Source organism: Dromaius novaehollandiae, chromosome 20 (genome assembly GCF_036370855.1).
Source record: "Dromaius novaehollandiae isolate bDroNov1 chromosome 20, bDroNov1.hap1, whole genome shotgun sequence".
Taxonomy (NCBI): Eukaryota; Metazoa; Chordata; class Aves; order Casuariiformes; family Dromaiidae; genus Dromaius; species Dromaius novaehollandiae.
Window position 1 is genome coordinate 3,777,743 of NC_088117.1, and position 21,627 is coordinate 3,799,369.

The window sequence follows — 21,627 nt, forward strand, 5'->3', positions numbered from 1 at the left end:
TTGCTGCACAGCCCTAACACTGAAGAAGACTGACTTGTCTGATCTGTTCCAGAAGCCCGTGGCTACCAATTACGAGATCATACATTAAATGGTGAAAATGAAATCATCTCAGTCAGCAATTTACTCGCTGGAAAAATATCCTCTTAGCAGGTGTATGTATCACATAGCCGTTACTGTAGCTACAGTTTGGTGTCTCCTGATTGCAGTCATTAAGAAGCAGTGTTATGTGGCCTGAGAAACATCCTACTCTGGGAGAAATGCGTTTGATTATAATTATGCTGCCATTAGGCAGTAGTTGATGTAAAGCAAAGCAGGGGACTCTAGATGTGTGCTCTGTGTGTGACCTGTCTAAGCAGCAGCATTTGGTGTACAATCCACTATTTTTTTTCTTTAGATTGGTACATGATACCGCTTAGGGTTTTTCTCTAGATGTTTTTGTAATGGGAGGCAGAAGCCGTATAGAAAAAGGTCCCCCCACCTCCCTGGTATATGCTAGTAGCCTCCCTGTTAAAGGGAAGATCTGAGGTAAGTTGCAATGACTAAAGGATGTGCTTTGTTTTTGCTTTAAAAAAAAGTTATGTGATCATTACTATCACTGCACTGTTCTAATCGGCATCTTTAGAGCTTGTCATGTGGAAGGACTCTAAAGTGTGCTGCAAATTGCACTGTAACAAAAAACAGAGTATCATTGCTTAAAATATCCCTATCAAAAAGATGAGTGTTCAGCTATTTCTAGTGCTGCTAGTGAGAGATGAGTACATGCAGTATTTAAGAGATGCCTGAAGTCGGATTGATTGCTTTCCCTGTGGCTGCTGGTTTGCTTTCTAGCACCTTCACATACCCTACAGCTTGTGTTCTGCTCTTCCTCAGCAGGCTCTTTTTTTCTCTTTTTAATTTTGCAGCACGGGGAGACATGCTAGCTTTGCTGCATGTCTGGGCTGGATAGCTCAGCCTCTAGCCTTTTCCAGCGTGTTTGGTCATGTCTGTCGCCTCTCTTGTGGATTGATCCAGATTGTTCTGCGGCTTAGAGACAGATGATTTGCCTGCGTGCATAAGGGAAGCGATGGGCTGCTTTGTGTGCAGCCTCCCCATCCTCCGTGCGTGGAGGCGGCTGGAGTGAGAACTCCCCGCTTGTCTGTGCAGAGAATTCCCTGCCGCCTCTGTAGTTCCAGCTCGAATGAGCAATCTAGTGAGGGAGAAGTCGAGGCACGTGTTGAATGCCCCAGATGTAGAGCGAAAGATGGTGAAGTCCCAAAGCAATTGGATTTTAATGCACTAAACAGCTTCTACTCTGTTTTCTTCCCCTCCAGGAGGAAAATATTTGTTTGCACTGGGCTGCTTTTTCTGGCTGTGTTGACATAGCGGAGATATTGCTGGCTGCTAAGTGTGATTTACATGCAGTGAATATTCACGGAGACTCACCCCTGCATATTGCAGCCAGAGAGAACCGCTATGAGTGTGTTGTGTAAGTACAGCTCCAGCCTCACCACTTCCCTTCCTTCCTGCGGTCACTCCTTTGTATCTGGGTGCTGGCTGATGAGCTCCGGTGAGACTTTGAAATGCTTTTGCATTTCAACACGAACCAAAATTGGGATGGAGAGTGTGTTTCTCCATTGTCCTGCCCTGCTCTTAGACGCAGTGGTTTTGAAATACCAGGGATCTGATTCTTGCTTGCCCTAAAGCTTTTTCTCTCCTCTCAAAGCAGAAATAGGTCTTCAGCTGGATGTTATTTTAATTCATGTTCCCTCCAAGATTGCTTCCTGCTACTAGAGCTGGTGTAAAAAGATCAAGAGAATGTGGGGTAGGCCTGGAGTCTTGAGCAGAAGGCTTGAGGGGCTGAGCCTAGTGTGGGCGTCTCAGCTCTAAGGTGTCAGGCACCCTAGAACAAAGCTTTTTTGCAGCTAACGTGGCACAATAGGATAACAGGGCTTTTCCTTTGTTTAATCACTGCTATGAGTAAATTCAGTATGTTTACTCCCAAGAGCTGGTGAGTATAAACAGGGGCCAAGTCCAATACCAGTTTCCGATAGGACTCTTCCATTTCTGGCCTGCTTTTCCCACACCTGTCTTTCCTGGCCAGAGAGAATTTCCAGTCTGTTTGAAGTTAGGCTGGTTACCAGCAAGCCAGTTGTCATGCCTGAAGCAAGGCGAGATTTGCCCTGAGCCCTCTGAGTACTAGAGCTTCAGTCTCTTGCTTTTGCCAGCACCTTCAAGGAGAAGGATCCAGTGAACCATGCCTAATAAAGAAAACTCAGGTGATTATTCACTATTACAGATTCTTCCTAGTCCCTTAAGGACTGGCTGGAGAATGTGATTCAGCTCTTTTTCCCCTTGCACACTTTCTCTTGGGGATGATTATCCTGTGTTGCTGTTTTGCAGTCTCTTTCTTTCCCGTGGCTCCGATGTTACTTTAAAGAACAAGGAGGGTGAGACTCCACTCCAGTGCTCCAGCCTTAACTCTCAGGTCTGGGTGGCTCTACAGATGAACAAGACTCTCAAAGAATCATCTACTGACAAGCCTGCCCAGATAGAGAAGGTAGTGAGCAGGTGAGAATCCAGCTGGCTTTGCGGGTCATAAAATACAGCCCTTCCAAGGGAGAGGCTGAGAGCCTGGTTTAAGAAAGGACTGTAAGCATATGCTTAGCTTTTGGGACTGGTGTAAAGGTCAGTTTGAGCTTAGCAAGAGTTAGACACATGCTGATCCAGAATGTGGTTTGTAAATTCATCATCCAAATGGAAATATTCAGAAGCACGAAGAACATTCTGTAAGGCAGGATGGAAAAAAAATTAACTCAGTTTTATTCTGAATTGCTTTCAAGCTTTGAATGTTCAGTGATTGAAGACAGTAATTCTGCCCCAGGATAGCATTTGAATGGTCCCTTGTTTGGGGGAGCTGTGCTTCTTTTGTGTAAAGTGACAGCTCTCTTTCTCCCACCGACAGAGACATCGCCCGAGGTTACGAGAGGATCCCGATTCCCTGCGTCAATTCAGTGGACAGTGAGCCTTGTCCTAGCAACTACAAATACGTTTCGCAGAACTGTGTCACCTCCCCAATGGACATTGATAGAAACATCACTCATTTACAGGTGAGGGATTGGGTGTACGCCCATTTTCTCCCCCCCCCCCCCCCCCCCCCCCCCCCGTCCTGGTGTGTGCGTTTAGAAATGTTGCAGTGCGGTGCTCAGAGAGCAGACATTCCCCTTCAGCTCTTGGAACAGGGGTGTTTGGGGTGTTAGCATTAAGACAAAAGAGGGATTTCAGGATACTTCCCTGCTTTATATTTATTAAGAAGTTGGTTCTGTATTCAGAATGGGAATGTCTAGTCCTAGTATTTCCATCAATTTCCACTGAAGTTGTACTCCTAAACTCCTCCAGCTCTTGCTCTAGGAGATAGGATTCTGCTTTGCTTCCTTTCCTAAGCTTAAGCTAACCTCTGTGTTCAACTGTACGCTGTAGATGTAGCATCAGCCATCTGGTGCTGGCTGAAGTGGCTCCCGTTTATCCCTTTCCCCTGTTCTGGATATAGAGAGTTAATGAAATGTTTGGAGACCATCTGATTACAGAAACTGTAGGGCCAACAGAGAAGTAGTCTGTGGTAGTAATAATGCAGTGTTGCTCATGGATTTTTTTTTTGCTGTGATGTTTCTCAGATGCCATGGAGATGGTCACTGTCTGCAGTATCCTAGAGTACTGTGCCACGGCCCTGGTGGTCAGCTAGGCAAAAATCTGCACACGCTGGGAAACTTCAGTAGGACAAAATGCAGCAGCCTATCTGCTGAATGACACTGTCCCCATAAACCCTTCACTCCCATGGCCAGTCCCATGCTGTCTTCCTAGTGATTGCAGTGTCTAGGTCAAGACCTTTATCGTGATACTGAAAGTCCTCAACAGGCCGAGCTGTGAAAGCAGAGGTGGGAAAGCACAGAACGAGGGTGACCCATCTCTGAGTGCAGCCCTTGGGGAGCTGAAGTGAGCTTCCCACGGCCAAGATCTATTGTGTAGCTGGTGGTGGGACTATGTCAGCTTGGGGACTACTGGGGAAGAAGGCAGCTGGAGCAGCCATGTGGGAAGAGGCAAGCAGCCGGGGATGAATGAGATGTATCATTGCATCATCTCCCACCTCTGGTCCCCTCTCAGAGCTTTTCTTGTCTTCCACAGCTCATAGGGCAGGGAGGAAGGTTAGTGGAACTAGAGGACTCATGCCCATGAGAAATGATGGCTCCACATCTTAGTATGTGACCCCTTCCTGCAAGCTGGAATCCTTTGATGTTCAGTCCATGCAGAACTAAAGAAATGAGTAAAAATTTCACTGAATCGCTGAGGCTGATTATCTTGCTGGCTAATGAGCTAGAGCAAGGGCCTCTTTTGGAAGTGCTCGGGAGGCACTCCAGCAAGAGGTAGGAGAAGGTGAAGACTCGTAGTTTCCTGTCTGGCCCAATTATAGAAGTTACTCTTTCAGTTATACTTGAATGGCTTTGATTTAATCCCTTTTTCATCTCTTTCAGTATTGTGTATGTATAGATGACTGTTCCTCCAGTAACTGCATGTGTGGCCAACTCAGTATGCGTTGCTGGTATGATAAGGTGAGGACATGCTACTTCATGTTTGGTTAGGCCAATGTCTGTAAACTGGATTTTGCAAAATTCAGTATTTGTAATAGTACCTTAAACACAGTTCCTTGCACAACTCCTCATTTTGTTTTAAAATGCCTGACATTGTAGTCTCAGCTTTGAGACATATGTGATAAAACAACAACAAAATGCCTACTCAGAGAAGCTTTTTAATGTTACTTGTTTGTGTTACTGTCATGCCAACTGAGCCATTAATTATACCCATGTGATAGAGTGCGTTTAATAATCCATGCGTGAAATCAGCTTCCATTTCAGAGCAACATAGGAAATGCTGTAATATGTAAACAGAGGGAGGGTAGTAGGGAGGTTTTGCTTGCTTTTTATTTATTATGATCCTTCCTGATGAAGGCAGAGTAAATATGTTTTAATTGCAATATTGCCAGAAGGCTGCTTTGTTGTGGGTAAGTATGCTTGAATCCTCCGGGGAGGTTTTGAGGTTAATATTTGGACAGGTTCTACTAAGATCAGAAGTTCTGTGAATCTCTGCAAATTTTTCCTGGGGGAATATTGGCATCTTTCTTTGCTTCGTAGCCATCTTATTTGCATGTTAATAGGCGATTGCACCATTTGAGCCTTTAAAGCCAAATGTGTTAAATATGATGAACTGTGACTGTCACTTTCTTAATCCTTTGTGGTTGGTGCATAATTGAGTTGTAGCTTTTTTTGGGAGGGCTTTTTGGGAAAGAAATGTGGTTCACAGAACTTTGGTGTACTAGGTAAACTGGAAGTTTAGGTCTCATTCCAGAGACAGACTAAGTGTCCAGTTCTCCCCTCCAGTACTGCAAAATGATAACAGTGATGGCCATGGGGTTTTGCATAGCACTATAAGGTTTTTGGTGGTGTGTAGGGAGATGCCAGGCAACCAAATCAGTCAGTCTCTTGCTGTTTGTTGGTTCTTTCTGATGGCAATGAATGCAGCACTGTTGAGGTAGAGCAAAGCCTCCTCAAGTAGCTGAGATCGGACTGTGTTTGGGGAGGTTGGGGCATGCATCCACATTATGGTTGTCTAGCCTGTTTTATGCTCGGGGGAGATCTGCTGTGGCCTGCCTCTGGTTTGGAAGGGTCACAGGAACAGAAAACTAACCCAGTTTTGAATGCGTCTCCTCATCAGGATGGCCGACTCCTGCCTGAATTCAACATGGCTGAGCCGCCGCTGATCTTTGAGTGTAATCATGCGTGCTCGTGCTGGCGGACCTGTAGGAACCGGGTGGTGCAGAATGGGCTCAGGTGAGAAGCAGGATCCAAATGCAGCTTATCTGGGGAAAAACAACACCAAACCGGAGAGCTTCCTGGCTCTCTAATCTCAGCTTGTCTGTAAACCCACAAAAGCCAGGACTTCCAAAGACGAGACAGAAATGGGGCAGGTGCCACCGCAGAGCGGTGGGAAGCAAAGTGAGTTCCCGTGCACTGCTGGTGCGAATGAAGCAGAAGCAGGTTGATGAGATCAGTTAAGACTTCCACTCTGCCCCTGCCCCCATTGCGTGGGAACTGCGGTGTTCTTTAGTCAGCCTGACCATAAAACGTAAGTGGCTTGTGGGTTTGCATGAACAGCCTACGTGCAACTTTTGAGATGGAGATCTCTGAAGAAAATAAAATCAGGAGAACAGAAAATCCAAAACCTTAATTCTGAAAATATTATAAGTTAGCAGTTTATATGAGAAATATGGGCCAGCATACACAGACTTAGCTTCTTAAAGTTCCCGGATGATTGGCCTGATTGCTCCTGAACTGGATATCTGTTGCCCTTACTGCTGCAGATTAGGCAATTATTATTTTGGTGCGAAATTATAAATTAATATGTTTTGTTTTGGATCTTTACTTTGGAGAAGTTAGCCACTGTATTAAATGTAACAGCACCAATTTCTACGGAATCCTGGAAAAATGACCTTTTCATTCTTTTTAATAGTACTGACCACAGTTTTTTGCAAACTTTGTAGTTTCAATGACATTTTGCAGTGTTAAAAATAAATTAGAAAAAGGTTTGATGTGTTTCCACAGAACTTTACCCATCTCTGGTTTTCTCTGCCAAGCTCCTCCAGTGTATATGTGGGTGTTTATTTAGGAGCTGTATAATTAGATCTGTTGCTTTTGCATTTTTTGCTTCCTAAAGTTTTTCTGTGAAAGACCGGAAAGGTTGGAAACTCAGCCATGAGCCCAGGAGAGCGGGTCTGTCAGGAAGCTGGTGGTAAGGCCAGTTGCCTGGCAGAGCTGTGCTCGAGGTCGCTCTGGGGGGAATCAAGGAAACCTCCTGGTGCTTGGCCTGCAGCGTGACACATGGGAGCTCCCTCTCCATTTTCAGTGCTTCCTTTATCAGATTTGCTCCAAATTAGCTCTGCGTGGCAGCACACACGTTTCCATCTGGCAAGCTGACCCGGCTCAGCCTGGGGTCTAAGAAGTGAGCCACGTTCCCTCTGCTGTGTCTGTCATCCCCAGCAGCAGAGCCTGAGAACATGCTGGTGATGAACGAGGCTGAATAGAGGGGAGCTTCCGCAAGCCTGAAATATAACGTTATAACCAGTTTCTCTGAGAGTGATCATTCCCATGAAACCATGTGTTGCCCTGGTTAAGGCTGCAGGAGCCGTGAGCAAGTATGGGAGAATGGCGCAGCCCCAGAGAGTAGGGTGGTGTGTGAGTTGACGGTGCAAAAAGGGAAGGAATGAGTGGGAGGAAGAGGAGAGAAATACTGGAGAAAGCAACAGGGTGAAGTTAAGGTGAGCATCAGATTTCTCTTCATTCCGATAACCGCATTGCTGAAAGTGGGTTTTGGTTCCCTAGGGGGGAGAGAGCATTCCCTAGCCCTGGAGGTTGTTCATCCTGCACTTAACTCAGGTTCTGGCTGAGCAGGAGGCAGAATGACTTACAGGATTGTTTCTCTGCCTATAAACTATATCAGTAAAATTCCACAGAGCAGCTATTACACCAAGAAGTTTCAAGTTGCAGCATTTCTTCCTTGTCTTTCAGCCAGGGAGTTGGATATAATGGAGCTGCTAAATGCACTGGCCTCTGCAGAGGGCAAAGGGATCAGAGCACTTAGCTCAAGGTGTTCCTAACTCACCTTAAGCTCCCTGCCTTCCCACTGCAGCATGCCTCCTTTTAGAGCTACCGTGCCGTAGCTTCCTTTCCACCTTCCCTTCCTTCCACGGAGTGCAGGGGATGGGTGTGAAAGGGAAGGGCTGATTCTGGTATCCCACAAGTAAATCATCAGAGGTGTGGCAACACATCATCCCCTCCCATACCCGCTTCCCCAGCCTTTAATTTGCCCCGTCACTGAGTGCACCCAGGCATGAAATGCGGCTGGGATGAAGGGTTAGCAGCACCTGTCCCTTGCCCCAGCCAGTTCCTCTGGAGCGTGTGTCCGCTCGCCAAGAGCAGCAGTGGGAGTGGAGCGTACGGGCATGTAGTGGTGCCAGCGCGAGACAGGGCTTGCGTACTGAAATCATCTTCGAAACTGAGCTTTTGCTGCTTGAAGGTTGCTATTTTTTCGCCCGTCTCTCTACAGAAGTTTGTTGTCTTTTCTGCGGAGTGCTGCATCTGCTGCCATTAATGGGACTTCCCTTCCTGTTTTCCAGGACTCGATTACAGCTTTATCGGACACAAAAGATGGGCTGGGGTGTGCGAACAATGCAAGACATTCCACTGGGAACCTTTGTGTGCGAGTAAGTTATTCAGCTTTCATTAGCTCTCGCAAAGACATCACTTCCCAAGGGCTTGGGTGGTTTGCGCTTCGCTCCTTTTTAAGGAGAGGTTTTCACGCAAATCAAATTGGCATCAAGCAGAGCTGTCTACCCTCAGTAAGAGGTTTCCTGATTCCATTTCCTGCTCTGTTTGTCCTTTTCCTCGTATCGTTAAGCTTTCTCCACCCCTCTCCATCTTACCGAGATCTGCAGTCAGCTTGCCTTTGTGGGCTCTGTGTTACCCCTGTGAAAGACAAGGGATGGGGAAAAAACGCTTTCAGTTTGTGCTGAAAATGTCATGTTCAAGCCTTGTGTTTGCCATGGTTATGGGACACTTAAGAGGTCAAAGGAATTTGGAACTATGTTTTTTTACTGGACCTTTTTCTGTAAAAAACTGACTTATCAAGAGGTTTTCCAGTGTCACAGCTCTGGTTTTAGTTTGATTCAGCAAAACACTAAAGCACTTGGCTTTCAGCACATGCCTAGGCCCTGATTCAATAAAGTACTTAAGAACAAAAATATTAAGATTTATGTCAAGTGGAAAAAGCTGCTGTTGAACCCCATGGTTTCTTAGGTGTTAAAGTGATATCTGTAATTTATTAAATATTTTGGAAAGCGTTGCCTTCATTAGGATATTACAGTCAGTTAAGATCTTGAATAAGGCCAGGCTCTTGCTCTCCACATGCAGATATGTGTTGAGGGCAGGAGGTTAGTTAAAACTTACTGCAGAATTACTAAAAGGGAAAGAGGGGAAAAAAAACCTCCACAGTAGATCAACCAAGTGTTTCTCCCATGAGAACTCATGTTAAGACCTGCAAGACCATTAAATGTTTTTTTTTTCAGAGGTAAAACTTAAAGCCAAGCTGTTTGGGGGGAGCATCTAAAATCCATCTTCAGGTGGAGCTCCTTGTTAAGTCCCAAAAGGCCTCTGCGTCCTGGTACAGCTAACTCTGCTCCTAAAGAAACAAGGCACAGACTTTACCCAATCCTACTGGAATGTTAACAGAAAAGAGGAATAAACAGTTTTACACAGGCAGCCCAAGGAAGCCAGTTCTGCGCAACAGTGTAACTAACACAAATGGGTGCGTTGTACATGGCGTCAGAGCTGATGGGGTTTGGATACCACAAGTGCACTTGACTCTTCCCTTCCTGCTCGCCAGGAGCTGCTGTCATCTTCGTTACCTAAATGAGCTGGGTACTAACGAACTGAGCTGATCTGAGTCTTGCCCAGGCACATCCTTTTTCCCTGTCCCCGTCGCTCTCATGCACATACACATCGCTTGCACAACTCACCGGCTCCAAACCTTTCCTCCCTTTTGAGCTAACTGCATCGATTTCCTAACTATGTTTTTTCTATATGCAACCTGTAGCCTTTTTTCTTCTTTTCCTTATCTCTGTTAAAGAAATGCCGGCATTTGCAGTGCTTGGGGGCTGCTTGCACACAGTAGTTCACAGGATCAGCTCTTGGGGCACAGCGTTTTGCGTGAACTGTCTGGAGCAGCGCCCTGAATGGCTGGTCGTTTTATACTGGAAGTATTACTCTGCTTTTGGAAGGATACTGACTGTTTTGGCATAAGAATGACTTCTATTCCATAATGTTATGTGTATTCCCACGTGGGGAGTAAGTCTGGAATAGTCGCAAAGGTTTGATTTTTGCAAAACTCCTCTGATCCTTAGTGCTTGTGCAGACAGCCCTGCTGTGTGTGTAAATGCCTGCCTTACACACATACTCTGCCCATATTTTCAGCCTACCCTCTACTTCAGATGCCTCTCAGCTTTTCTTCGTGATCACTCAACAATTATTTCCCTTCCCATTCCTGATTGCAGCCTGTCCCTCTGGCAGGGCCCAGCAGGCGCTTCTGTAGGAAGCAGTCAGTGGTGCTCAGAAGCCGCTTGGCAGCGGTCAGCGAGGCGAAGCCAGCACGCTGCGACTAGCCAGCCCTTCACCAGTTGTCTCAAGGGCCCCCCAGGCCGCAGTGCGAGCACAGCTGCCATACACCCCTCCGCAGAGGGCCTCGGGTCCCTTCGGTACGGTCCCCGCAGCAGCGCTTCAGCCCGGGCCACGCGGCAGTGTTGTCCTCTCTGCCCCCTGCGGGCTCTCCCGCTCGCGTACGCTCAGGGAACCTGTGTGCTCAGGGCAGCTTTTCTCCCTGACCCCAAGTCTGTCATTACACAGGACTTGTTATCGCTCGTCCGGTGCTAACTGGTGCTCTGGGTTGTTCTGAATCTTCTGTATTTATGCTTCACTGTTAAATAATCGAAGTGCTCCTTTCAGAAATGGTACAGCTGGTTAAGTACTTCTCCTGGAGAGCCTTTGAATTAGTGGGATGCAGAAAGCAGAGGTCTGTGAGGTCCCACTCCGCTCCTTATCCCATGTTGGTGGTTTGTGCATTGCCCATGCACCCTCTCAGAATTCCCTGGTTTCCGAATATATTGTTTCTGTGCAAAGCAGAGATGTGCTGATGGGAGACTGTGTGAATCGAGCCAGATATTTTAGCCACACCTTCCATCAGAGAAGTGCCAGGCTCACCTTCTCCCACACCAAACGAAGAGGAATGCTGGAGCCTGTACTAGGGACTTCTTGTTGCTCTTGATTTTTGCATGGAGTGCACTCAGAGCTTGCAGTGATGAGGGACTGTGTAAAGCTCCGAGAGATGTAGTTACTTGCCATCAGCACTTGTGCTGAACATCTTGGCAGAGAAGAACAACGCTGTCTTGACTTCAGGAGTTCTTAAATGAAGGGACTGATGCTCCTGCTCTGTTCTGCAGTAGGAACATGTAACTCTTGCAATTCTTTCCGTAATTTTGGACCTTGGAAATAAGGGAACTGTATTTGTAAGCACTGCTGGGAAGGAAGATGAGTTGCAGGAATGGTCTTTAAAGGAGCATCTAAACAACAACTTCTAATTAGATTGTGGTTTTTGGTATCAGTGAATTGTAACCTGAAGTGACTCTCCCTAAACAAAACACCTCTCCATGCAGCATTATTCAGCTGTTTCTTAGCTGCCGTTGGCTACTGTGTCGTACTACAGCTATTTCCTTCTCTGGCCATAATCTTCCTATTGCTTCAGGTCACCAGTGAGTGTGTGAATTCCAGTAATGCTGCAGCCTTACGGGAGTGCTTAATAAATAACAAGATGCAGTGGGGGCAAACAATAGGTTTACACACCGAAGCAGCAGCCTCCTGCTCTGACATAACAGCACTGGAAGATTGCTCGGATTTGGGAGCTGCAGCCAAATGATCCCTTCTCACAGAGTGTGTTATGCCTCTGCGGTTAATGTTTCATGGCTCTCCTCTTCCTAAGCCCTGGAGTTAAATGCTGTCTTGAGCCGCAAGGGGAAATGGATACGATTGGTTAACACTTCTAAAATGCTTTGAAAGCCAAAAGAAAATGCTGTTACAATGGATACTGTCATGGAAGGCTCTGCTGATGCTACAAAGAGTATTTATTTGTATTGTGAATCCTGTGCTTATTATTAATTAGTGTTGCATTAAAGCCCAGGAAGACTTCAGTTATGTGCCAGAATCTACTGTGCTGTTGCCTCTTTCTTGTATTTCTCCCTCTGACTCTATCCTTGTCCTCTTGTGTCTCATATTTTGGTTGCAAGCTGAGCAGGGCAGGGAGTGTTGAGTAGAGGACAGCCTAAAGCTGTCTGTCAAGCTGTTAAGATGGAGACAGACGACCAGTGGCAACACCAGTGCAAGAGGGACTCCTCTGTAACCAGGGCTCATGTGACACAAATGACATCTGGCTGGAGTGTGAAAGGCTGTGCATGTATTTAGCCCTTCTCAGCAGGCCTGGCCAAGAAGCACGTGCTTCATGGTGCTTGGAGGGCCTGGTTATGGTCATCATTGCACCTGTTTTTACAACGCTGTGGTTGTTACTCAGGTCACAGCTCTGATTTATTTTTGTTTGAAAGGGATGAGAAAGAAGCCTAGATCCTTTGAGAGATGCTCTCAAGTCAGGTTAAAGCTCACATTTAAATTGCATTAGGAGAAAAAGACTTCTTCAGGTGAGTAGCATATGTAATCGGTCAAAATGCCCTGGAAGAACAGAAACAAACAGTTTGCTTTGGGACGTAAACAGCACAAACATTGCAGTGTTGTTTAGGAGAGCTGGGGCATGAGTCTGACAGTAAACATAAGGACAACTGGATTATTCTGTTGTTTGTGGCTAGCTAAGAGAATTGCAAAAGGAAGCACAGTCCTTGGGAAAAGTAAAATGTTTTTGGAAATAAAACCAATTTTTAATATTAAAAGTGTTGTCCTGAAACGACTTCGAGTTTGGAGCCAGATTTTAACTGCTGTAAGTTGCCAAAACTCGGTTTGCCTAGGTGGATCGGAAATGGCCTGCACTGCTGCAGTTACAGGTTATGATTTATAACTGGACTGTGTCCCTTTCTTTCCCTCTTACCTTTGCGTGTAAGAAAGAGGTGTTTAAACCGAAGTTTATGGTCGCACAAGCATCTTATTTCCACATTTCGTGTTTATCTGCAGGTATGTTGGTGAGCTGATATCTGATTCCGAGGCAGATGTCCGTGAAGAGGACTCCTACCTCTTCGACCTTGACAACAAGGTACAGTATCTGAAGGTGCCTGGTAGGAAAAAACCGCGGTCTTGCTGCTCCAAAAGAGCAGAGAGAATATTTGCCTCCATTTTGATATACAGCACAATCTGAAAGCTTGCAAAGAGGAGGACCATTTCCTAGCTGTTTTCTATTCAAAATGTAAAGAGGTTGAGGTGAGGCTTTGGGATGGTTAAAATAGCAGAAAGTCTGGCAGTTTTAGGCCACTGTGTTACAGCCTGCCTGCAATAGTTTCCATTGCAAGGTCCTCTGCTCTCAAAACCATTTGCACGTCCTGAGATCAGCTTTTGATATCCAGGTGTGTGTATAGGAGAATGCAGGCTTGCAGCTGGGTTGATTGGCAGCTCTGTAATTTCTTCATAACAGAAAGTTGATGAATGAGCTCAAAGACTGAAAAAAAAAGTTCTCTTATAAAGGAACCCACCAGATAGCCTGGCAGGGACTTGAAGCGTGTTCTGCTGCTGGTTATCCAGCACTGCTCTGCAGAGAGCTTTCTCATAGCAGAAATCCTGCTTTGGAAAGTGCAATCTAAAGCTTTTAAGTAAGATCATTACTTCAGACTTTCCTTGGGAAAGAAAGGTGAGCAAGGGACTCGGTGGAGCGGGGTGGCTTCCAAGAGGAATTTTAGACAGTTTTTTTGTCTTACTTTTGTTTTCAGTTTAGTGACAAATATAGTTTTTTTAAAAAAAGGGATACACATGTTCAACTGCTGAAAAAAGACATAATGAAGAGTCTTGTAGTCAGTCTGAAAACAGAGGGATTGAATTGTAATTAACGCCCAGAATCATGGCTGGACCAGCTCCTAGGTACACCATACATCCTTCTCCTTCAGAGAGCAGACGTGCAGTCATTTCCATGCTGCTTCTCAGTCTGTGTCAGGATTATGGCATTTCAAGTGGTCTCAATTCTCTAAACAAGGTCTGGAAGAGTCATGCACACTGAGAGCTGCTCAGACGTTAGCAATCTCTGAAGTATGAATACAAGCATGAGGAAGAGTCCGAGTCCGAAGCTAAGCTGTAACTTGTGCTTAAGGAAGGGTTATTTATATAGTGATGCCTGGGATGAACTAGCAATCAAGATGGGCCAGCAGGGCCTGAACTAAAAGCAAAAATTTTGAAAGTATTTTACCTCTTAATCCATTGGGTTTTGCTGTATTGATGCACATCCTTGTTGACTTCTGAAGAGTAAATGTTGGCTTACCTGCCTTCAGCAATCTTCTGTAAGGGATAAAAGATAAAGACCTCTTAAGGTGTCCCCTGCTGCCATAGATTGGCATACCTTTTAATGGATCCGTGCCCTGTTGAGACGGAAGCACTACCAGCCTTTCTGTCTTCCTGTCCCCCAGTGATGAAATGGGAAGAGCTGACCCAGGAAGCTTGAAAAACAGCAGGGACTTCAACCTGGTTTGTGCAGTTTGTAGTCTGCCTGGGCCTTGCCTTGCCTCTCAGGTTAGCCTGTGGGTAGCAGCTTTGAGGGAGAACCTCTGTACTGTGTGTTTATGGAGCCTATAGTGAAACAAGGAGAGAGACCTAAGTACAGTAGCAAGAATGAAATCTTTTTCAGGGTATTTTCAAAGTGGAGCATCTGTGGAGTAACAGGCACCCAGTCAGTTGGCATTCATCAAAATAGACCCATCAGCACAGAGCAGGCTGAAGAGGGCAGAAGGCAGTGCTGTGAAGGCAGGGGGGAGCGAGCCAGGTCCTCTTGCCTCCTGAGTGATGGCAAGATAAAAAGGACGTGAAGCCCGACCCTGAGAGGGGGCAGCCTTACAGGGCCTCTGAGTGTCTCCAAAGAATGGCCTGGATGGAGTTTGTGCTCTGAGAGCGATGGGGACGTTATTTCTGATGTCCCTATTCTCTTGAGAACTCAAGGCTGCATGCATTGTGAATCATCAGGCAAATGTTGAACAGCCAAAACTTACTGCCACTTCTGGGCTTTCAGGGAGGAGAACATAACACAGCAGATACTGTCTGGGCTTCCTCTCATTGAAAGGATAGTTCTTTCATCGCCGTACTAGAGAACTGGAAAACATGTTATCTTCGGGAAAGCTGAGATCGAGTTTTAGCTGTGGTGGTTACTTTCTGTTCAGCTTGCCTGCTCTAATGCTTTTTAGCCAAACTTTTTCATGGCAAGGTCTCAGAGTATTTTTACAAACACTAATAATGTGTTTTGCCCTGGTATTGCCCCAGGATAGAACTGGGATCTCTGCTTTATGTAAATGGAGGAAGTTGGGTGAACATACGTAGGAAATCATGCAAAATCATACCCAGCCAGATCTTAAATACAGGCTTTGTGGTTACTGGACACTTTTCACAGTGTTGGTCCAGCTCTTCCATTGTAATGGTTCTTGTGCATACAGATACATGTCGGTTAACTTGCCTAAAACATTGATAGACTGCAGTGAGGCCTGGGCTTAGACCTCTTGTATAGGGATGGTCGTTCACTCGACTGCTAAGTTAGGTTTAAGTTAAGCCAGCCTTTTCCCAGGTGCAGGCCCACCTTCTGCAGTCCTTGCTCACGCACTGAGTCCTGCTATATTCAGTCAAAGAGAAGCTCTGCTCAGAGCTGCACCTTGATGTTTCTGTGCAATCTCCTGCTGCCCGCAAGGCAAGGATGGCTTTCTCTTGGCTTCCCTCCCTCCTAAGAAACCCCAGTGCCTTCCCATTCTCCACGTTCTCGATTGCCTTTTGACACAACTGCTTACCTGGCTCTGATGCTGATAAAGTCAATTAAGCGGCAGTACTGCAGGATCGCTGCCCCAAGGATCTTCGGATACCTTACCCAGCTCTTGCTCATCTGGGAGAGCCAGTAAAAAGATACATACGGACACAGGCCTGACTGGGAACCCTTTGCATTTCAGCTGGCAATCTGGGTCATTAAAGGCCATTTGGAATCATAATATCCTTCCACTTTAAGCACTGAAGTTTTTAGATGTGAGAGATGAATACAACCATCTGTATAGGCCTGTCACAGAGCCCTTTTGCTTTCTGTTCTCTTGAGGATGAGCCTCATCTCACCCCAGAGCAGGTTCATGATCGCTGCTTTTCCTCTCTGCTTGCCACTCTGTGACTCGTAACTTCCCCAAATCCTTGTAGCAAGGTGGGAAGCAGTTTGCTTTGGGAATTGTCCTCCTCAGCAGCTTTACTGTGAGGATGCTGCTTGTGTTGGTTAATGCAGGAGAATGCTGGCTGCTTTCCTGAGAAGTATGTGTCGGCTTGTACAGGGGGGAGCTCAGATCTTTCTAGGTGGTCACGAGATACAGTAGTGGGTGATGTTGTCTTCACCCAAGAAGGTGGCATCTCCATGGATAAAAGTGAGGGGGTGATGAGGATTACTTGCCATTAAATTTAGAGCCTGTAACACCCTGGTGTGATGTGGGCCCATGTGGATGACACCTCCCCCAGCCACTGGGAGATCTTTCCCTGGGCTCCTGTATCAGTTGGACGGTATGATCTGGCACAGCTCATCCATTAAAGATTGCGAGGTGCTTGCCCAAAAGGGAATTTGAGCACTGCTAATGGATCCTTTTGCTTTTGGCCTCTCTGCAACTGAAATTAGCTTCTGTAATTAAAGTCTCTGCTTTGCACAGTCATTCTCTGCTGGAATAAAAAAGCCCTGAGGGGGTTTCTTTTATTTTCAAGGAAAACAAAATATTACTGCTGTCTGGGCACTTTGGAAAGGGAATTTCTGTTCTCACTTTCACTTTTTATCTACAGAATACCATGTTTTCTCCAGGCTCTGGCTTTGTGTTTCCTAGCTGTCATGTTCAATTAGGAGGACAGAACAGATGCTGGTCCCCCTATCTGGTGGCTTTTACCCATGCAGTGTTTGTCTTCACAGAACATAAATCCCGCTGTACCGAACTGGTGCTTTAGCAGAGCAGGTTTGTGGAGAGCTGATGTGCCAGCTAATGTCCAGAGCATTTTCAAAGGTCTTAGGGCTTGTGGGGGCATAGTGCTCTGTGGAAAGAAACCGTATATTCGGGCTACTGTTTAATATAAAAGAGTATGTGTTTAGTGATTTTAAGCCTGCCCTGGTCTGCCTTCTTCTTGAAGGTCTCCAGAGTATTAGTGGAATGACCTTCAGCTCAGTTGTGTTTTAAACAAATAGCAGTAATAATATTAAAAACGACTTCACGTAACGCAACATTCAACGTTCCTCCCTGTAGGATGGAGAGGTGTACTGCATAGATGCTCGTTTCTATGGCAACATCAGCCGCTTTATAAACCACCTCTGTGAGCCAAACCTCATCCCAGTGCGGGTCTTCATGTCGCATCAGGACCTCCGCTTTCCCAGGATCGCCTTCTTCAGCACAAGGCATATAGAAGCCGGAGAAGAAATCGGGTAGGTACTGCCTTGGTGTGCCATCCCACCGGGGACTGGCCACCGGGCGTGGGGGAGAACCGAATGGATGAAACAGTTCTTCCCAAAGGGAGAGAGCTGCCTAAGGAGCAGCAGCTCACGCTAAGAACTGGAGCACATTACATGTGCGCTTGAAAAGGGTTGGGAAGTAGTGATGCTGGTAACGCAAGAGTGTCTGCAGGAGTCAGGAAGGGAATTCCTCTCCTGGGGGTCTCCACTGCCTCCTGGCAGGAGGGACTTCGAAGCACTGTGCAAACCAGTAGTGAATAGCTTTCTAGCGGTGTGAGATCCTGGGGTTTGTCCGTTTTACGAGGCAAAAATGCAGCAGTTTGTGGGCTCATCCTTTGCTGCCCCTGTCATCCTTCATGGCAGAATCAGCAAAGTACTGTCCTGTTCCTGAGCAGCAGAGCTGCACATGTGCCTTGCGAACGTGTAAATGGTAACGCAAGGTGCCGGGTCTTCGGGGACCACTGCTGTGAGTGTGCCGTGGAGTCCTAGGAGCTGCGCTGGGGTAGTGCAGAAACCCTTAAGATGTCCCGTTCTGTGTTTTAGATCCAGAGCAAAATGACTAGTTGTGTCACTGACTTGGTACCGTTCCAGTTCCTTCTTTTTTTTATGATGTTTACTAGTTTTACCTCCCTTTCCCCCAACCTTTTGGTTGGGTAGGTGGTACCTCCTGTACAGGGACAACCTTTTGGTGGCGTGAGTAGTACATCCAGGCTGAGGCAGCGCATCTAGGATGAGGCACAGTACAGACAAGGTAGCATCTTGTGTGCTGCACAAATGTGACTCATTGGTGCTCTGGCAGGATCCAGTTCAGCCTTGACATAAGACATGCAGCTCCTTTTAGAGGGCCTGGCCTGATTCTGGTCTGTCTTGCTCTAGCTGGTGTCACTGGGAGGCTGCTTATCAAAGTAACCCCTAACCAAAGCCACAGAGAGAGCTCTGTGAAAGGTGGCCCTGCTGTGTTAGGGACCCAGAGGTGCTGGGAAGGGTGCAGGTTGGGGTTTGCACCTCTCCTGTGCACAGGCATGGAAAAGAAATCCTCCGTTCCCACTGACGTGACAGTTTTGTTAAGAAGGCAGATCCCTCTGGTATCTTTATTTCGTGCATGGGAAGGTGCATGTGTTGTGATTGTCATTCTGTGTTTCGTTTCTCAGATCAGGCAGGTTTTAAGATCCATGTCTTGAACTGTTTTTCCCCAGCGGACCAGTCCGAGGTGCAGCTTTGTTTGCGTCGGGATGCTGTTTGTACGTGGGCAGAGTGGCAGCGTAGGGACCCTGCACCTTCCCTTCTGCAGTGAGAACAGACCTCATAGGTCCTTTTGCAGTATTTCCTACCGATACAAACCCCACGGCCTGTGTGTCCCCAAGGCTCAGGTGCTGAATTTCCTGTTCTTTCCTCCTCCTCTGTTTTTTTGCCCCAGGCTTTCTGCGTATGTGGCTAGGAAGCGTTGTGGCATGGTAGGGTTAGAGAAACTCTTGCACAGCTCTGCTCCCTCTGAGCGGGCCAGGGCTGGATGGCTTCGTTGTCCAGTAGTGGGATTAAAACAGAAAAGAAATCAGTGTGGATTTGGCCCAAGGTGGACCTTAAAGGCCTGACAGAGAAAAGAGGACCTTACCAAAGTGCCAAGACTGCGTGCACCTGAATTCTCATCTCTTTCAGGCCCAAGTTGCTGGCAGTGTTGGGGATTACGACCCCCAAATTCCTGGTGTTGATGTGTGATCCCTTTCCCTCCAGCCCCTTCTTCCCAGTGACCCCCTGTTTCTGCCTCTCTCTTCCAGCTTTGACTACGGAGACAGGTTCTGGGACATCAAAGGCAAATACTTCAGCTGTCAGTGTGGTTCACCCAAGTGCAAACACTCGAGCTCAGCGCTGGCCCAGCGGCAGGCGAGCACCTCGTCCCAGGACACCCAGGAAAACGGGCTCCCTGACACCAGCTCTGCCACGGCAGCCGGCCCCTTTTGAGGCTCCGCTCCCCAGAGACTGACTTGTTTTAACCCTATAGATTCACATACTGTCTGAATTTCCATTTAAAGAGAAAACCCGCTCAAGGAAAGCCAAGGGTTCGTGACACTTAGGGCTGTGCCACCGACTGTTACTTGAGGAATAAGTAAAAGCAAATCCCGCCTCCGTGATGTTGTTCACCCCTCCCTGGTCCTGGAAAGCTGCTGGTTTTTACAGTGCGTGTGGAGGGGTGGCTGTTGCGTTTTTTCCATGCAAGCTGTCCTGGCCTCCGTCTCTTAATGTGCTAAGTGTTGTCAGAGCCAAGGGAGAGCTGCCCGTCCTCCTCCGAATATTGTTAATTGAATGGATCGCTCATGCCAAGTCATCTCCAGTTCACTTGTAATAAACTTTGAATACTTGATGGGACTTTCTTTCTAAAAGCAGGGGGGAAGCGGGGAGGGGGGAGGGAGGTGCTGGCATTTTGTTTTTCTTGGCACAGCCCTTGGGGCAGGTTCTGCTGGTTGTTTTTGTTGGTTTGTTTGTTTTTTGTTTTTTTTTCCTAAACAGTGAATTTCTCCCACATCTCGCAGGACGTTGCAGTGTGGTCTGTCCCTCTTCTGTCACTAGGAGCTAGAGGGCATTTCCAACCGATGCCTCCTCTGTTACCAAATCCACCGACTTACTCTTTTGTCTCTTCTAATGAGAAGAAATCCACAATACTTAAATCCCTTTGGTCCTAGCGTCTCTCCCGAGTGGACCGGAGACTCTTTCCCTGAGGCCCTCTTCCCTGCCAGGCTTTCTCCGTTAAAAACCAGCTCTCGTCTACGCCTCTCGGCCATGTTACTGTTTCAGTGTTCGTTTCATCAGTGGAAGGATTTTCCTCTCCTATCACATTAGCAGTTTTAGAGAGGGAAGGTTGAAGGGGATTGTACAAGACACTAACTTCTTAAGAAAATCAGTTTTCTTTTTTAAAAAAATAAAGTGAATGATATATATATTATAGAGAACCTCGACTCACGTCTGCCGGCTGGGGCGAACAGCAGACAGGACATGTCACAGCGAGAAGATCCCAGATGCCACCAGCTCATCTGTTCCCATCACTTTTCTCAACGCTGGGCACCTTCGATTAATTTTTAAGCCACATGCTATGAGGTTTAAATAAACTGATTTATTTTTTACCATTACTGAAACATTGGGGACTAGCATTAAAAAATAAAAAAAATAAAAAAACAAAACAACAACAAAAAGAAACCACAAAACAAAAACGGTGCTGATTCTGGTGTGATTTTTGCTCACCACGTGAATATAAACTATCAATTGTATAAAAAGAACAAAGTGATTTTAGTATAAAATGCAGGAAAAAACACAAAACTTTTTTTAAATTGTTAGTATTGTAGTGTGAATAAATTTGCCATCACCTTTTGTGTGATGGCTGGGCAGGTCATTATCTTAATTTTTTTTGCATATATCTTTAAATACTGTAATTAGTGCAGTAACAGTTTTTTTTTGTTCATCTCTTCTAGAACATTCATAATGCCGTCATGTTTATTATTATTATTTTTTTCTGTTAATGTTTTTGACAGTTTTAAAGGAGCAGTCTTTTGGCTCTGATCATTTTCTTGTTCTGTTTTCAATGAAATCAATAAAAAAAAAAAAAAAGTGCTTTAAAACGGGTTTGGCCCTCGTTTGTCCGCAGCGCTGCCAGCGCGCTGGCCCTGGGCGCGAGTCTCGCTGTGGGGGGAGGAGGAAGCTGCCACTGGGCCTGCGGCACCGGGGATGAGTTTATCGTCTCCTCGATTCAAAGGAAAATTAAAAGAGTATTTCCAAGCGGACGAAAAGAAGCCCACCTCTATTATCTTTGGCTTGGGGTGGTTTTTAAATCTTGTGTTGACTTAAATTGTAATTTTAGGCTGGTGGGGAGTCGGGGCTTTGGTTAGCGGGTGCGCGACGGGCCTGGCCAGCGCCAGGGGCCTCATGGAGGGGTTTGGGTGCCGCCGGCCCCCACTGGGACAAGTCCCCGGCTCCAGTGTGGAGGCAATTTATTTTCCTGAATTTAAAAAAAAAAGGATTTAGGGGGAAGGCACAAGACTTTACTCGACGCACCGCTGCGTCCCGCTGAGCTTGGAGGCGGCCGCGCTCCTCGGCCAGCGCCTTCCCTCTGCCAGCGACGGGCAGGCCGAGCCGCCCGGGCGCCACGGCTTTGGGTCCGTTTGGAGACTTTCACGGACAGGAGTGTCCCCGCCGGGCGATGTGGTGGCGGGGAGGCGTGCTGGCGACCGCCAGGCTCCAGGCTGCCCTGGTTTGGGGGCGGATGGAGCCGCTTCGGGGCTGGGGGCAGGCGCCGCGCGGCCCCCGGCCTGCCTCGGCTCCGGGGGAGGGTGCCCCGAGGTGACTCAGCGCCGCCGCCGCTGCCAGCCCTCCCCGTAA

The 21,627-nt window shown here is 46.9% G+C and overlaps 1 protein-coding gene across 17 annotated transcripts in view; it reads left to right on the plus strand.

Moving 5' to 3' along the window:
* EHMT1 (euchromatic histone lysine methyltransferase 1) overlaps positions 1-20,870 on the plus strand; it is a 132,765-nt gene extending 111,895 nt beyond the window's left edge. For all 17 annotated transcript variants that reach the window (XM_026113752.2, XM_026113756.2, XM_026113753.2 and 14 more), the window contains 9 exons: positions 1,311-1,465; positions 2,380-2,547; positions 2,942-3,086; positions 4,506-4,583; positions 5,743-5,858; positions 8,201-8,287; positions 12,804-12,882; positions 17,060-17,235; positions 19,038-20,870. In XM_026113752.2, the coding sequence (XP_025969537.1) occupies positions 1,311-1,465; positions 2,380-2,547; positions 2,942-3,086; positions 4,506-4,583; positions 5,743-5,858; positions 8,201-8,287; positions 12,804-12,882; positions 17,060-17,235; positions 19,038-19,221 (1,188 nt within the window). In that variant the 3' untranslated portion in view covers positions 19,222-20,870. The remainder of the gene's footprint in view (positions 1-1,310; positions 1,466-2,379; positions 2,548-2,941; positions 3,087-4,505; positions 4,584-5,742; positions 5,859-8,200; positions 8,288-12,803; positions 12,883-17,059; positions 17,236-19,037) is intronic.
* Positions 20,871-21,627: the final 757 nt, after the last annotated feature.